Source organism: Chrysemys picta, chromosome 7 (assembly GCF_011386835.1).
Source record: "Chrysemys picta bellii isolate R12L10 chromosome 7, ASM1138683v2, whole genome shotgun sequence".
NCBI lineage: Eukaryota > Metazoa > Chordata > Testudines > Emydidae > Chrysemys > Chrysemys picta.
In genome coordinates, this window is record NC_088797.1 from 37536287 (window position 1) to 37552939 (window position 16653).

The 16653-nt window shown below is 42.0% G+C and overlaps 1 protein-coding gene across 2 annotated transcripts in view; it reads left to right on the forward strand.

The window, feature by feature from the left end:
- The first annotated feature begins 3875 nt into the window (after positions 1-3875).
- EFCC1 (EF-hand and coiled-coil domain containing 1) overlaps positions 3876-16653 on the forward strand; it is a 106774-nt gene continuing 93996 nt past the window's right edge. For both annotated transcript variants that reach the window (XM_008174659.4, XM_008174660.4), the window contains exons 1-2: positions 3876-11501; positions 14288-14697. In XM_008174659.4, coding sequence (XP_008172881.2) covers positions 10779-11501; positions 14288-14697 — 1133 coding nt within the window. In that variant the 5' untranslated portion in view covers positions 3876-10778. The remainder of the gene's footprint in view (positions 11502-14287; positions 14698-16653) is intronic.

Sequence of the window (16653 nt, forward strand, 5' to 3'; positions counted from 1 at the left end):
ATATGCTCAACATTCATATGCCCCTTCATGCTTTGGCCACCATTCCAGAGGACATGCTTTCATGCCGATGATGCTCATTAAAAAAATAATACGTTAATTAAATTTGTGACTGAACTCCTTGGGGGAGAATTATATGTCCCCTGCTCTGTTTTACCTGCATTCTGCCATATATTTCATGTTATAGGACTCTCGGATGATGACCCAGCAAGTGTTGTTCATTTTAAGAACACTTTCACTACAGATTTCACAAAACACGAAAGTACCAATGTGAGATTTTTAAAGATAGCTATAGCACTCGACCCAAGGTTTAAGAATCTGAAGTGCCTTCCAAAATCTGAGAGGGATAAGGTGTGGAACATGCTTTCAGAAGTCTTAAAAGAGCAATACTCCGATGCAGAAACTATGGAACCCAAACCACCAAAAAAGAAAATCAACCTTCTGCTGTGGCATCTGACTCAGATAATGAAAATGAACATGCATCAGCCCGCCCTGCTTTGGACGCATGTCCCCTGGAATGGCTGAAGCATGAAGGGACATATGAATCTTTAGCGCAACTGGCAACTTGCAACGCCGGGTACAACAGTGCCAGGAGAACACCTGTTCTCACTTTCAGGTGATGTAAACAAGAAGTGGGCAGCATTATCTCCTGCAAATAAGAGGAGGCTGAAGCGATTGGCTAAACAAGAAGTAGGACTGAGTGGACTTGCAGGATCTAAAATTTCACACTGTTTTATTTTTGAATGCAGTTTTTTTGTATATAATTCTACATTTGTAAGTTCAACTTTCAAGATAAAGAGATTGCACTACCGTCCTTGTATTAGGTGAATTCAAAAAATACTATTTCTTTTGTTTTTTTACAGTGCAAATATTTGTAATCAAAAATAAATATAAAGTGAGCACTGTACACTTTGTATTCTGTGTTGTAATTCAAATCAATATATTTGTAAATGTAGAAAACACCCAAAAATAATTAAATAAATGTTATTCTATTATTAACAGTGTGATTAATCGCGATTACTTTTTGTAATCACTTGACAACCCTACTTTTTAGCCTTTTGGCTACAATCAAGTGTTGTATCTGTTAAATATCTGATATGTTCACGATTGTGCCCTGCACTGGTCCTGGGGGAGAAGGGTCAGGTGAGATGAAGAATCTAACTAGTTTTTTCCATTTCTAATTTCTGTGACTTGGGGGGGGGGGGAAGACTGTTTTTCTTGATTTTATACATTATTTTGGGATTTCCCCCAATCTATATTTGTGATAATGCTGAAATAAATGGTGAAAGAAAGGTGACAAGTGACTTAAAATGAGGAGTGGTAGCGCCCTCCAATATACTCCCCTTGTGGCTCTGTTGATCCGACCCTTCATGGTACACTAGGATCCAGATGTTAAGAATTATGCATGTGCATAATATGTGCTTGCAATTACCAGAGTTATCCATACAGTCATAGTATTTGTGTGGCCAAAGGGCCAGGTGGATCTTTAATTGAGCATGTATATATGCAGTTATGTTCCCACATAATTCTAGAAATCTGGGCCGGGATGACTGAAGCACTGGCACATACTTCTTATTATTACATTCATTTGTAAAGCACCCGCCACCTCTGCTAGGTATAAGTGCTTGCCCATGTACCAGCTTATGTTTGGAGTTTACTTAGGACTTCTAGATCAAAATTTCATCTTTGATCTCATATTTGCAAATAATCATTCAAAAGGTTTCAGCTTTCAAATTTTCAGCAGCTGAGTTGGAACACACTACGGAAGGATAAAACCATCATCTCTCAAAATTTGTAATATACCAAATATATATGAAATTTTCCCAGTGTAATACCAGTTAGTGTATAGACATTATTATTTATCCTTTGGTGAGCGCTGACAATGTACTCCAGTGATGCACATAACAAGGATGGAGAAACAGGGAATTTACAGTTTATACTAGTTATACACCATATAGTCAAAACAATTGCATATATACAAGCTATTGTATGATGAATGACAAACCTTCAGGCAATTTATTTTAAGTAAGATGTTTTGGTTTCTTAAATAGAGAGCAATGCAAAGTGGCAGACAGACTGTCATCAAAAATCTCAGCAGAATAAGTGAACTTTGAAAACACACCTTTCTCCAGGACACCTATAAACCCTGGCCTGGCATCACACCATGTTAACTTTCAGAAATTAACGTGTGTGTTAAAAAACAGAAACTGTAAAAATCGGAGAGTGAATCAAGCACATGCTTAACTTCACCCTGCACTAACATTAATTTTGTTTTAAAATCGTCCCACTCCCTTGTCTGCATATTGTCTACTTAAACTCTAAAGGGCAGAGACCTTATCTTCATATACCTCTGTAAAGTGTCTATCTCACTGCTGAAAATCTACAAATAATAATTAAGCCTCAAAACATTGAGGCAAGTACCAAATTTACATGCTTTTCCTAAGGCACAGAAAGGTGAAGTGATTTATCCAGCATCATGCAGTGAGTCACCAGTAGAGCAGAAGATAGAACTCCAGTGTCCGAACTCAGCCTCCTGCTCAACACTGCCTCCCATAATGTGATGCTATTCCGTATTTATCATTTTCCCTTTGTATTTTCCAAAAACTTTTCCAAACATTGTTGGGCCTAATAAACAAGAAGGCAGGTAGCAGATAACTTAGAATATGACAAGGGCAAGACTGTACCATTATTACTGCTATTAGTTCATCCCAGAAGTTTTCTTCTGTGATAGAAGAAGCTTAAGAGACATACAATATTAATTTCAAAGTTATACATAAAACGCATATGATCACCTCTTTGTTAGAAAGGATTTGGGAAAACAAGATGTTTCGCATAAAATCTGTATTTCTATCTCTAGCACAGTACAATATGAAGTCTTTCTAAACCCCACACGGTCTATATTTACCGAGGTCACTGGACATCCGTGTCCTGCATGTTCTGTTAACACTTTATCATACATCATGGGAAGCGCATACCCCCCGTTCGAGGAAGCTAGCCCCCCCTTCCACCCGAGACGCTGCCCCCACTCTCGCCCTTCGACTCCCCTGCTCTCGCCAACCGTTAGCACAGCCCCGAATCCCAGCTGCCCCGCCAGCACCCAGAGCAGTCCGGAGGAGGCCCGGCCGGCTGGTGCTGAGGCCTGAGCCTAGGTTGCCCAGAGGAGCTCTGAGCCCCGCCACAGCCAAGCCCAGGGCTGCAGCAATTACCAGAGGTTTAGGGAGGCTTAGCCTCCCCCCAGCCTCCAGTAGCCCCGCCCATGTCATACATAGACAAACTATAATAACCAGTGTCCTGTGTATATATAGCTACTATTCATAGCCTGCCTTCTGGCTGCACTATCAGCTTCTTCCTATTGTATTATTTGGTGCTTATGTAATGCTAATTTTATATCATTTGATTCACAGTATACAGTCATATTGGATAAGTCTCCAATGTGAAGGAGAACTTTTTCCTACAGACCCCGTTAAACAAAAGTATTGCGTGAATAAGACATTTTTAAAAGTTCTGACATGATTTTGCCTGCAAGGTACATTTTCCCCAAAGTCTAACAGTTCTAGCAGCCCTATGTAGTACTACTGAGTGACAATCCACCACAGCTATGGGACCATTATATTGTTATTCTAGAACTTTGAATAACAAAGCAGTCAGTGCTGACTACTTGTCCTGCAGCATGTACCAACTCTAAAATAAAAGATTGGTCTACTTCTCTGAAACTCAGAACAATTATTTCTATAAGTGACCTTACTGTGTTTGCATCTAGATCAGAAACAAGCCCATTCCTAGCTAACCTGGTTACAATTAGCAATCCATCAGCAGTACTGGCAGTCAAATCAAAGTCTTCTCGATGCAATAAAATTGAGTCAGACTCTTAAATTCAAACGTCACTTCTGTTTAATGAATTTCAAAGGCAACATTTAAAATGTTTTTAATTTTCAAATACTGTCACAACACTGGGAGCAAACACGCCATTCAACTCCAGCTGTCACATATGGCCTTGTTTATTATATGGTTTCATCATACAAATATTCCACTGGTGCTAGTGATAGTGGGAGCCCTGGTGTAGACAAAGTGCTTACATTTTTAACACCATATTATCAGACCCGCTCTGAGCTGTTTAGAGAATGTGGTATTAAAATGCTAGCGAGTACAGAAGACTTGTGTGCACTAGGCGTGAATCCTAGCCCCACTGAAGTCAAAGACAAAAATCCCATTGAATTTAATGGGGCTAATATAGTCTTCCCAACATTGCTAACACTGGTGGAGCTGCAGTGCAACAGTGGGAATTTTTTACCAACATCCTTAGTAAACAAGGCTTAAGTGTGTGCAAATTCATGTCTTCACTTTAAAGGTAAATAGGTTCTATAAGCAAATGCAAAGCTTCCTTTTTCACAAAGCAGAAGCCCAATAAAACAGGGGCTGAAGTGAGCTGCAGTAGTGTAGTCGAGAGTAAATTTAGTTTTCCCTCTTTTCATTTGGAGAATAAGGAGTTTCGTTTAAATAATGTATTTCTTTTTTTACCACTACCCCACTGGTGGAGCTGCAGATTTTTTTGGTCTAGCTGCTCTTACAACATTTTCAAAGACTGCACAATTTACTGAAGGGCTTCATCATGCAAAAACAACTGCTTTCCAAGAGATGAGAAAGGAAACGATGCAATGGCCAAGGCACTTACATTCATATACAATATCTACTTTGTGTCACAGATATAACTTAGGTGAACTAAAACCACTCTGACCTACTCTTTTCCCTATAACAGTGCAAAATGACAAACCACAGATTTATCATGCCATTTAATGGTCCTCCATTCTTTTAAAACAGAAGAACAACAGATGGGCAGTGAGCAGTTCAACAAAGGCCCAAATGTCTTCCAAAGGTGTTTTAGTGCCTGTATTCTAGCAAGAGATAGGACCAAAAAACTCAATAGCAACTCAACTGGAAACTCCAGGTGTTGCAGTAAAATTTATACTGACATGTTTATAGTCTGGTAAAGAATCTGTCAATCTTTAAATCAATTATCTCCACTTTGGAAATTTTTTACAATTTAAAATAACTAGACCAAACCAAGTGTAATTATTTCAGCATCTACTCCAAGACCTTTATGCTTTAGTTCAATTGATGTATCTAGATAGGAGATGTGGATTTACATAATACCTACTAAAATCTCTAAAGCGTTTATGGTTTGTATTTTATCCCCTAATACTGTACAACACAGAATATTTTGTTGAACCTAATGAATATAATAGGATTAAAAAAGAGATAGGTTTAGATAGAGTTTCATATTTACATACTATGCCATTAAACAAAGTGATGGGGTTCCCCCGAGACCTCTTTCACTCGGTTCCCAAAGAACTCAGTGTGACTGCAATCTCCTCACCCAGGTTCCTTTATTTGGCATACAGCAAAGCTATAATGAGTTGATCAGACTCAAGCATAGGGGATGGGCATAAAGCGTACCACACATCCAGTGTCACACAGCAAACCTCTTTCTTTACACACATTTACATTTCATTTACTATTTACGTTTTGTGACTTGTTTGATTACTTTATAGGAACCAATCCCTGTACAGCATGCTCTGTCCATGCACTGTCCATGTATGACCTACTCAGTACCTCATCTTTACATTCCTTACATTTATCTTGCCCATTGTAAATGGTTCCCTGAGTGTTGCCCCTTATCTTAGCTAGTACAGATATTCTGTTTCCAGGCTGCTGATCCATTTACCTCTCTAATCCTGTCTCCCAAGAAATGAGGCCTCAGCCATGTCCAATTACTTTTGTCAAGCCAGGCCTACACAAAGAAAGCATAGTCATTAAGGATGGAAAAGACTTATTAGATCATCTAGTCATTCCTTTTGCCAATCAAGAATAAGATAGGTTGCAAATTGTGTGAGCTAAAAATGTATCATGTCAAGTTTTATAAGCAGAGAAAAAAAACCTAGGAGAGAAAATATTCTTTAAGACGAGGTATAAGAATACACTGAGCCTTAACAAACCAGAAATGAACTGATGAAAACCAGGAAGAAGGTTTTACAGTCCCCAATGGTTGCATAATTACAAAACAAATTACTGTTTTCAATAATAAACACACAAAGGAGAGAGCATTAGTGGGTAGAGCTCAGTCTCTGGGAAAATATGGCCTGACCATGAGGGACATTGAGTGCCCTGAAGGAACTCCAGACCTTAAAGCAATGGTTTTCAACCAGTGATCCATGGATGCCTGAAGGACCGTAGACTATGTCTAAGATTTCCAAAGGGGTCTGCACCTCCATTTGAAATTTTTTAGGCGTCTGCAAATGAAGAAAGGTTGAAAACTACTGCCTTACAGCATCAAGGTCAAAGGGAGTTCTTCAGCAATACAGTATTGTATGTTGTCAATGTACAGACTTTTATCGTATGAATAATCAGAAATCTGATTTATATTAAAGAGGACAGGACAATGGGACCCTTTGTTTCTCTTGGAGATTCACAGCAGATGGAATTAAGTCATCATTCCCATTCAGCGTGAACTAAGGAGAGTCACTCCATTCAGCAAATACTATCTCTTACTCATGCGATGAATCGCAATGAAGTCAATGGGACTACTAACATGCAGGGGCTGCAATAAACATTTTTTTACCATTTGAATAACAAGAAATTAATGTTGACAGCTTCATATTTGAGCAAACATTAAATTTTTAAGGAGAACATACTCCCATCAGATATACATCTTCTGGAAATTTCACAGCTTTAGAAAATACTGTAGAACTTCAGAGTTATGAACTGACCGTCAATCACACACCACATGCAATCAGGCAGCAGAGACAAAGAAAAAGAAAAAAAAGACAAATAATGTACAGCACAGTACTGTGTTAAATGTAAACAACTAAAAAAAATAAAGGGAAAGTTTAAAAAAAGTTGACAAGGTAAGGAAACTGTTTCTGTGCTTTTTTCATTTAAATTAAGATGGTTAAAAGCAGCACTTGTCTTTTGCATAGCAAAATTTCAAAGCTGTATTAAGCCAATGTTCAGTTGTAAACTTTTGAAAGAACAACCATAACGTTTTGTTCAGAGTTACGAATAACTTCCATTCCTAAGGTCTTCCTAACTCTGAGGTTTTTACTGTACATGGATTTAAGCCAGTTCAAATTGTGGCGCAAGTAGACATACTTTATGTTACATCTGACAATTTCTTACAAGGCACATACTTATGCCACAAACATATCACATCTACCGAGAGGTGCAAAAATACAGGAGCAAACCAAAACCAAGCAAATTATGGCCCTGAATTCTGCAAGATACTTAAGCATATGCCAAACTTAAGCATGAGAGTAGTCCCAAGAATTTCAATGGAACTACACACATAGTTAAAATTAGGCAGATGCTTAAGTACCTTGTTGAACTGGGACCTATCATATTTTAGGGTTTTTTGCCAACTTTAGGCTTGCAATTTTATGAAACTGGAAAGAAATGCTCAGCCAAACTCAGACTCAAGAAAATACAACCAAAATGGCAATGAAGGCATGAATGGTACTTATTCTGAACTTTTAACAAAAACATTGTTGAAATATCACAGTGGCATCTGGTTGTGCTGTTACAACAGTGCATTTCCATTATAAACCCCTATTTTTCATGGCTGTATACAACTCAACTGAAAAAGTGTTCCAGGCTGAAACTGAACAGAAATGTTTTGAGGCCAAGAGCTGTTTTCTTTAAATAAAACCTTCAAAACATATCAGAATACAAAGAAATGGATATTTACCAGCCTCTAATGCCTTTATTTTACACTCCCGTAAAAATAGCTAGTTTAAAATAAGATTCTGTAGACATATTTAAAGTAATATACAGTTATGTGACATATTTAAAGTGCAGCTACTTCTAATTATTATTCACAATAATCTTTATTATGTGATATGTAACACAAAACTGAGCACTGTTAATTTGCTTTCATGTGATAATGTACACTCTTTGCATGGTGCCAAGTATCAGAGGGGTAGCCGTGTTAGTCTGTATCCACAAAAACAATGAGGAGTCTGGTGGCACCTTAAAGACTAACAGATTTATTTGGGCATAAGCTTTCGTGGGTAAAAACCCCACTTCTTCAGATGCATGGAGTGAAAATTACAGATACAGGCATAAATATACTGGCACATGAAGAGAAGGGAGTTACCTTACAAGTGGAGAACCAGTGTTGACAAGGCCAATTCAGTCAGGGTAGATGTGGTCCACTCCCAATAATTGATGAGGAGGTGTCAATACCAAAAGAGGGAAAATTGCTTTTGCAGTGAGCCAGCCATTCCCAGTCCCTAATCAAGCCCAAATTAATGGTGTTAAATTTGCAAATGAATTGTAGCTCTGCAGTTTCTCTTTGAAGTCTATTTTTGAAGTTTTTTTGTTGAAGAATGGCTACTTTTAAATCTGTTATTGAATGTCCAGGGAGAGTGAAGTGTTCTCCTACTGGCTTTTGTATGTTACCATTCCTGATGTCTGATTTGTGTCCATTTATTCTTTTACATAAAGACTGTCCGGTTTGGCCAATGTACATGGCAGAGAGGCATTGCTGGCACTTGATGGCATATATCATATTAGTAGATGTGCAGGTGAATGAGCCCCTGATGTGGTTTGGTCCTCTGATGGTGTTGCTAGAGTAGATAAGGGGACAGAGTAGACAATGGAGTTTGTTACAGGGATTGGTTCTTGTAGGTGTTTGTCTCTGTCTGAGGGATTGGCACAAATGCGGTTATTTGGACTCTCTTCTCAGACCCTATGCTACCAGCACTCCTCGCTATCTCTGAGACACCACCAACTTCCTGAGGAAACTACAATGCACTGGTGATCTTCCTGAAAACACCATCCTGGCCACCATAGATATAGATAGATATTACGAGGATGGACTACAAGCTGTCAGGAACAGTATCCCTGATGAGGCCACGGCACACCTGGTGGCTGAGCTTTGTGACTTTGTCCTCACCCACAACCATTTCAGATTTGGGGACAATTTATACTTTCAAGTCAGCAACACTGCTATGGATACCCGCATGGCCCCACAGTATGCCAACATTTTTATGGCTGACTTAGAACAATGCTTCCTCAGCTCTCGTCCCCTAGTGCCCCTCCTCTACTTGTGGTACATTGATAACATCTTCATCATATGGACCCATGGGAAGGAGGCCCTTGAAGAATTCCACCTGGACTTCAACAATTTCCACCCCACCATCAACCTCAGCCTGGTCCAGTCCACACAAGAGATCCACTTCCTGGATACTACAGTGCAAATAAGCGATGGTCACATAAACACGACCCTATACTGGAAACCTACTGACCACAATACTTACCTACATGCCTCCAACTTCCATCCAGGACACATCACATGATCCATTGTCTACAGCGAAGCCCTAAGATACAACTGCATTTGCGCCAATCCTTCAGACAGAGACAAACACCTACATGATCTTTATCAAGCATTCTTAAAACTACTATTTAGGATGAATAAGGAAGGCTTGATGGATTGTGTCCCCCTCCACCTTTCCCCAAAACAAAAAATATTTTTCTGCTTCTTTTTTATATTAGAAATTCAGGATATGTCCTCCCTGTACAACAAAATGTCACAAGAATCGTGAGACAAAGTTGAACAACTGAGACGGGAAGAGATTTTTTTTTAATCAGGCTGTTTAAAATTTCATTGTTTGTTTCAGTGGTAGTCAATACCTGCTGGGCTTTGAGGTTTCTTTAATTTTGTTTTTTGTGTCTAGTTATTGCTAGGGTCTCCAAACAATGGGTCATCTTACATACCAGGATGCTGAGTCTGCAATCCTTACTGATGCCAGGGGCTTCCCACGGGAGTTTTGCTCGAGTGAGGTCTACAGAAAGGGGTCCTAGGGTTACCAAGAGCATAAACCCAATATAAACCCAATAACATATATTTTACTCTTTGCTCAGACTGACATGTATTTGAAGTTGAGTTGTTGTTTGATTAATTATGTTAACCACAACAACACTCTCTCGTCTTGGGAGCTGTTACTAGTTGACAGAATAAATTATAAACAGGGAAACTCAGTGTAGTGGATATTTGACATTAGCAAAAGCAGCACTTGTTAGAGAGAAAATAATAAAAGGCAAACATGAAGCCACATGTGAAAATATTTGAAGTGATAAACGCGATTCAAAACATGATCTGACAATCACTCCCCAGCTACACAATGTATATTGTAAAGTCCTTAGAACAAACCCCATCTCTCATTCTGTGTACTCTTCAAGGGGCATAAACAAGACAGCCATGCACACAAAACAGTATAGCACAGTCATGGGGAAAGTGTTGGAGCACCAAGAGGGAGTTCAGTGTAATTCAGATTTTTCCTGCCTGTCCAGCTCCCCTAGACACCCCCACATCTGCTCCATCTCCCCCATACACCCTCCCGACCCCCTCCCATCTGCTCCATCTTTCCCATGCACCTCCCGATCCCCTCGTCTGCCCATCTCCCCCCACGCACCCCGCAATCTGCTCCGCTCCCCCACCCCCGATCTGTTCATACACCCTTCCCCCCACCCTCCTCTATCTTCCCCACCCCCTGCGCCGGTTCCTGCATGGCTTGGGGGGAGCGGAGCCCGAGAGTAAAGGGCAGCAGCTTCCCTCAGCCCCGGGGCCTGTGCACATCTCCGCGCACGTGCTCACGGGGGCGGCGCGTCCGGGGGCCGGACACCGGCCCCTGTTCTGACCCTGCGCTGGGCTTGCGGGAGCGGAGCTGCCTGCAGGGCTCCGGACGCTCCAGTGCGCCAGCAGGGGCAGCATGGTGGTGGGGTGAGAGATGGATCCCCCCGACGCTTGGGACCCCTACAGCCGGCCGGCCCGCCGGACCCAGTGGCTGGTCAGCGCCCTGGCGTATCACTACGGGCTGGACCGGGGCGTGGAGAACGAGATCATCGTGCTGGCCACGGGCTTGGACCAGTACTTGCAGGAGATCTTCCACCACCTGGACTGCGAGGCGGAAGGCAGGATCCCCGGCGAGGACTTCCGCACCCTCTGCCAGGTGTTGGGGCTGGCGGACCCGGAGGAGGCGGCGGCCGACCCGGAGGAGTGCGCCGGCCTCTGGGAGGACCTGGCCCCGGAGCTGACTTTCCGCCAGTTCCACGCCAAGCTCTGCGGTTACTTCAGCACCAAGGCCGGCTGCGCGCCGCAGCGCCCGGCGGTGGGCAGGCTGCCGCTGGGCAAGGAGAGCGAGCACATCGAGACCCAGATCCGGCTGCGCAGCCCGCTGCGGCGGCGCCGGGACAAGGCGGGCCAGGGGGCTGCTGCCATCAAAAGCGGCAGCCCGCGAGGGGCTTCTCCTCCCCCGGCCGCCCCCGGGCTGGCCCCACACGCCAGGCGGCCGGGCCCCTGCTCCAGGGAGTGCTACGAGGAGATCGTGGCTCTGGAGCAGGCTGAAGACCGGATCGTGAAGCTGGAGGAGGAGAACGGCAGCCTGCGGGAGCTGGTGGAGGACATGCGGGCAGCGCTGCAGAGCAGCGACGCCAGGTGCCTCGCTCTGCAGGTGAGCGGGAAGGGGCACGGGCCGCTGCACTCTCGGGGGCTCTGGCCAGACCCCGCTCCGGGGACTCAGCCTGCGGCCAGAGCGAAACCAACCTTGGGAAACTGACACATGGAATTAGTCCTAGGGCAGCAAAAGCTGCAGCGCTCCCTGTAAAGGCAGGGTGACAGGTCCCACTGTTCCCAAGCACTGCCACGCCTACACCCTGGCACGCTGGCACTAAGCACTCCAGCGCCCTGCCCGCCTTCTTCCTACCAGCAGAAGTTTGGGAGCCGCTGTTCTGATTTCAGGGGCACTTGGCAGTGTAAATCAGGGCAGACGTGGGCTCCAGCTGACATTCGGCAGGGAAAATATGTATTCACTAGCTGCATTTGTCTAGCAGTGGTGGTGCTGCTCCCGAGTGTGAGAGAAAGAGCTAAAAGAAGGGAATATGAAATGCACCATGTTAAACTCTGTGCTCACCCCACTAGATCTATGAAAGATTTCCAGGACATCTAATCAGGTTATTGTTGGGTAACTGGATTATTAAAAAGATTGGATTATTATTGCCACTACGTTTGGGGAGAGATTTAATTAACGGATAAATGGAGTGCATCCGTTTCTATCAGTACTGCTGGACAGAGGAGAGAGGCTTCCATTTCTGCTGTCACTGTAACTGTGCAGTAAAAGTTGGTTTAAATGTAACCTAAAGCACAACACTACTTTTGTTAACTGAAAGTAAAGTTCACTGGAGCTAGTAGTGGTCAAAGGAGCTCATTAAAGCTTGTGTTCAGAGCAAACATTTTGTTAATTAGTTTGTGACTTATTTGCATTCACCTCAGTCTTGGGTGAAAGGGGGGGGACGGTCTGTCTTCCTCCAAATGCTTGTCATGAAAAGCCATAGAAATGGACCTTGGTGTTAGGGCCATTCCAACTCTCATTGATTACACAGTGCAACAAGCTGTTGGAACATATTTTTAAAAGTTAGACCACTAAAAGCCCATTGAAATAAATGTGGGTGAAAGTGCAAAGGAGGGTGGGAGAATTTATTTCCTTCCAGGCCTGGCTGGGGCTACTTGTTTATGCTGGAAAAGATTTTTGACCTTTCAGTCAGTTTATTTCATGGGCCATCAAGGCTTTCATACTTTTTCGGTGTTAATGTTATATGTAAATTGAAGATGAAGATGTTGTGATTTTCAAAAAATGAACATCTGACATATTAATGATGTTTACCTGAATGATTCAGAGAGTTATGTTCCATCTAGTTCCAGATTACTGAATATAAATAGTTCTGTTTCTAAACAAATGGCAACTTGGATACTTGTCATTATTTCTTCCTGGGTATTGTGTGTTTGTGTTGTTGCTGGTTTTTGTTTAAGACAACCAGTTTGGTTATGTACAATTTTCAAGAGGAAATGTTTTGTTGCAGTATTACTATTTATTAATGAGACACTATAAGCTAGTGCATTATAGGGTTTTTAAAAAATATATTGACCCTGCTCCTGAAATGTGTATTTTGATCTTACTCTTTTCTTATATGTGGCTTTGGTTTGTTCAGTGTTTTATCAGTAATGGATGTGATACTGTTTGGATTTTTACCTGTGAGAACAATAAGTAGGTAGTTCATTGAGCAAGAAATGTTTTGAGACTCACAGATAACCTCTGAGTTCATAGTTAGGCCCCACTCCTACAGTTGAACTGGTGAGCAGACCCTTGTACCCAGGCAGAGCCCCACTGACTTTGGGGCCTCAATGCACAGTCCTTGCTCAGGCAGAACTTCCATTAATTCCAATTAGTAAAGAGTACAGGATTTTAATAGCAGGCATTGCTTGATTGCTCTAGGGAGACAAAGAACGCTGCCTGGCATTAAGGGGTAGTATAGAAAGGGTGAGGCCCTAGAAGCTTGACTTCTCCAGTTTTTTTGGTGTGACTAGTTAACTTGAGTTAATAAATATACTTAGCATTCAGATAATGCTTATATATGTTTGAAGTTCTAATTTGACATTAACTATTAAATCTTCACAACAGTCCAGTGAAGTAGTACTATCTCTGGTTTACAAATAGGAAAACTGAGACAAAACGGTGAAGTTACTGGCCCAGGGCCACAGAGTGAATCACTGGAAGAACTAGGATTAAAACTCAGGACACCTACTGATTACCAGCTTCATGCTAATTTTTATAGCCCACACGCCTAAAAAAATGTCAAAACCAGGAGCGGCTCTAGCTTTTTTGCTGCCCCAAGCATGGCAGGCAGGCAGCCTTTGGTGGCATGCCTGCGGGAGGTCCGCCAGTCCCACGGCTTCAGTGTACCCACTGCCGAATTGCCACCGAATCCGCGGGACCGGCGGACCTCCCGCAGGCATGCCGCCAAAGGCTGCCTGACTACCGCCCTCGCAGGGACCGGCAGGGCGCCCCCCGTGGCCTGCCGCCCCAGGCACGTGCTTGGAGCGCTGGTGCCTGGAGCCGCCGCTGCTCAAAACGCTAGTTGCACCCCTGAGAACTGACTGAAACAATGGGGAGACATGAAATCAAAACAATATGTGAACATGTAAAACATTTGAGACAAAGTTTGCTGTTCCTTTAATGAGTCAACTTTTCTACAGGAAGTATGTATTTTGAAAATTGTATTACCCAAGGATTGTGCCCAGAACTCTGTATAGGCCAAAAGTAGATTCCTAATTAAGGGGTAGGTTTACTACATATGAAGAAAATATGCCAAAAAATCTGCCCATTTTCAGCTTTGATTAAAATGTTAAGTTATTTTCAAATAAATTAATCTGTGTTCTTCTTTATGCCCCTGTTGATTGTAGGTAGGACTGTGGAAAAGCCATGCTAATCATAAGAAAGATGGGACCTGTTTTATAGGTAATAGGAGACAGTTAACTCCCAAACACTCCCAGCCCACCAAGTGCCTTCAGAGTGTCCTAAAGGAGGTGGAACTAATCCGGAATTCCAGGGATGGACAAATTGAAGAAGCAATTAGGGTCAATCAAGAACTGCAAAAAGAATTGAGGAGTTCCCAGGAAGCTATAGTCACCCTGGAAGACTGCAACCGTAATCTGAAGAGGGAACAGGCAGAAATGAGGAAGAAAGTGGAAGAAGCTAGACACGCAGTCCTTAACAGTCTTGGCAAAGTGAAGGAGTTAGAAGCAAAAGCCAATAAAGTGCCACATTTGCAGATATACATCCAGCAGCTAGAATCAGAACTACAGTACTATAGGTAAGTCTGATACCATTCAAAATAAATTTATCAAATCATATTTAAACTTAGCTGGGCTGGAAAATAAATGCTTATATTAATGAATCTACTAAGATATTTTCTAACGTGTGTTTGGAGAGGAATTAGGAGCTACCTATTCATTTTCACACACATTGAATCTATTTCCCCATGTTAAGTATTCTCACACCTCTTGTCAAACTGTCTGTAATGGGCTATCCTGATTATCACTACAAAAGTTTTTTCTCTTAATTAATTAGCCTCTTAGAGTTGGTAGGATAACTCCCACCTTTTCTTGTTCTCGGTATGTGTATATATATATCTCCTTACTACAGGGGTCGGCAACCTCTGGCACATGGCTTACCAGGGTAAGCACCCTGGCGGGCCGGGCCAGTTTGTTTACCTGCCGCGTCGGCAGGTTCAGCCGATCACAGCTCCCACTGGCCGCGGTTCGCTTCCCGCAGCCCCCATTGGCCTGGGACGGTGAACTGCGGCCAGTGGGAGCCACGCTCAGCCAAACCTGCCAACGCAGCAGGTAAACAAACTGGCCCGGCCCGCCAGGGTGCTTGCCCTGGTGAGCCGCGTGCCAGAGGTTGCCGACCCCTGTCTTACTATATGCTCCATTCTATGCATCCGATGAAGTGGGCTGTAGCCCACGAAAGCTTATGCTCAAATAAATTTGTTAGTCTCTAAGATGCCACAAGTACTCCTGTTCTTATTGTTTACTCAATCCTTTATATATTATATTTTCCATCTCTAAGGTTCTTTTTTTACCATAACTAATTTGAATTGGATTAGTTCCTGTTACTTAACTAGATACACATAAAAATAGTAACAGATGATGTTCCATCACTCAGTCTAAACCTACACCTGGACAAACAGCTCATAAGTGCCATACATAAGGCCAGATTCTGGCCTACAATGTTAAACTGTGGCGTAACTTATGTCTATCATTTTTCATTGATAGAATGTATTTTACTTAATTAGACAGCAAGCTGATTCAAAACAAAACAGATGATGGGTAATGATTTCATGCCTTGTACCCACTACATAGCCTTCCACTGATAGTAAGACAAATGGAAGTCAAAAGCAAGAAAAAATAAGCAAGCAGTTAAAGTTGTGGCTTACAGTTCTTAGTATACCAGGTGGCCCACTTCACAGTTTTATTAATAGTAGAAGCAATTTTTAATTTAATACCTACTGCATGCCAAGTGAGCACCAATAATTATGACAATATACTTGTGAGACCATGTATCAGTTTTCATACATAGATCACAAAGTCTTTTCAAAGGTATTATTATCCCTATTTTACATATGAGGAAACTGAGGCATAGAGAAGTTAAGTCGCGTATCTAAAGTCACACAGTAATTTAGTGGTAGTCTGAAACAGAACCTAGTCCTTCTAACTCCTAGCCTTGTGCTTTAACCACTAGGACAACCGCTTGGATACTATATCTCCAAGACAGAGAAAAATGTGCACAAATTTAATTAGTGCCTAATCCTGCTGTTCTTGCTCAGACAAAACTTTCATTGAACTCACTGATGCTTATTTAAGTCGCTGGGAATTTTGCATGAGCCAGGGGTAGATCCATAGACTTAATGTTCACATTTAGACTGACATATAATAAAAAGGTAACTTATATGCAAACTGACTTTCTTTCAATTTTTTTACTGATTCTTTACTTAAAACTGGTATTTTAATATTTGGACTATTCAGAACAGCTTTTCCCTTTTTAATCTGATATTTCCTGTTTCCTTATAGTAAGAATTCATATGGAGCTATTTGTGGTGTTACAGCTATTGTACTGTATTTATAGGGTGCAGGAAGTATCTAAAAATAATCACTCTATCTTGTGTCTTTCTATAAACATTGTGTATGTTGATATCTTTGGGTTTGCAGAAAATAAATGCATTTCATTAAATGGCTGTACCATTTTAAAATACTGTCAAGGGCATGTA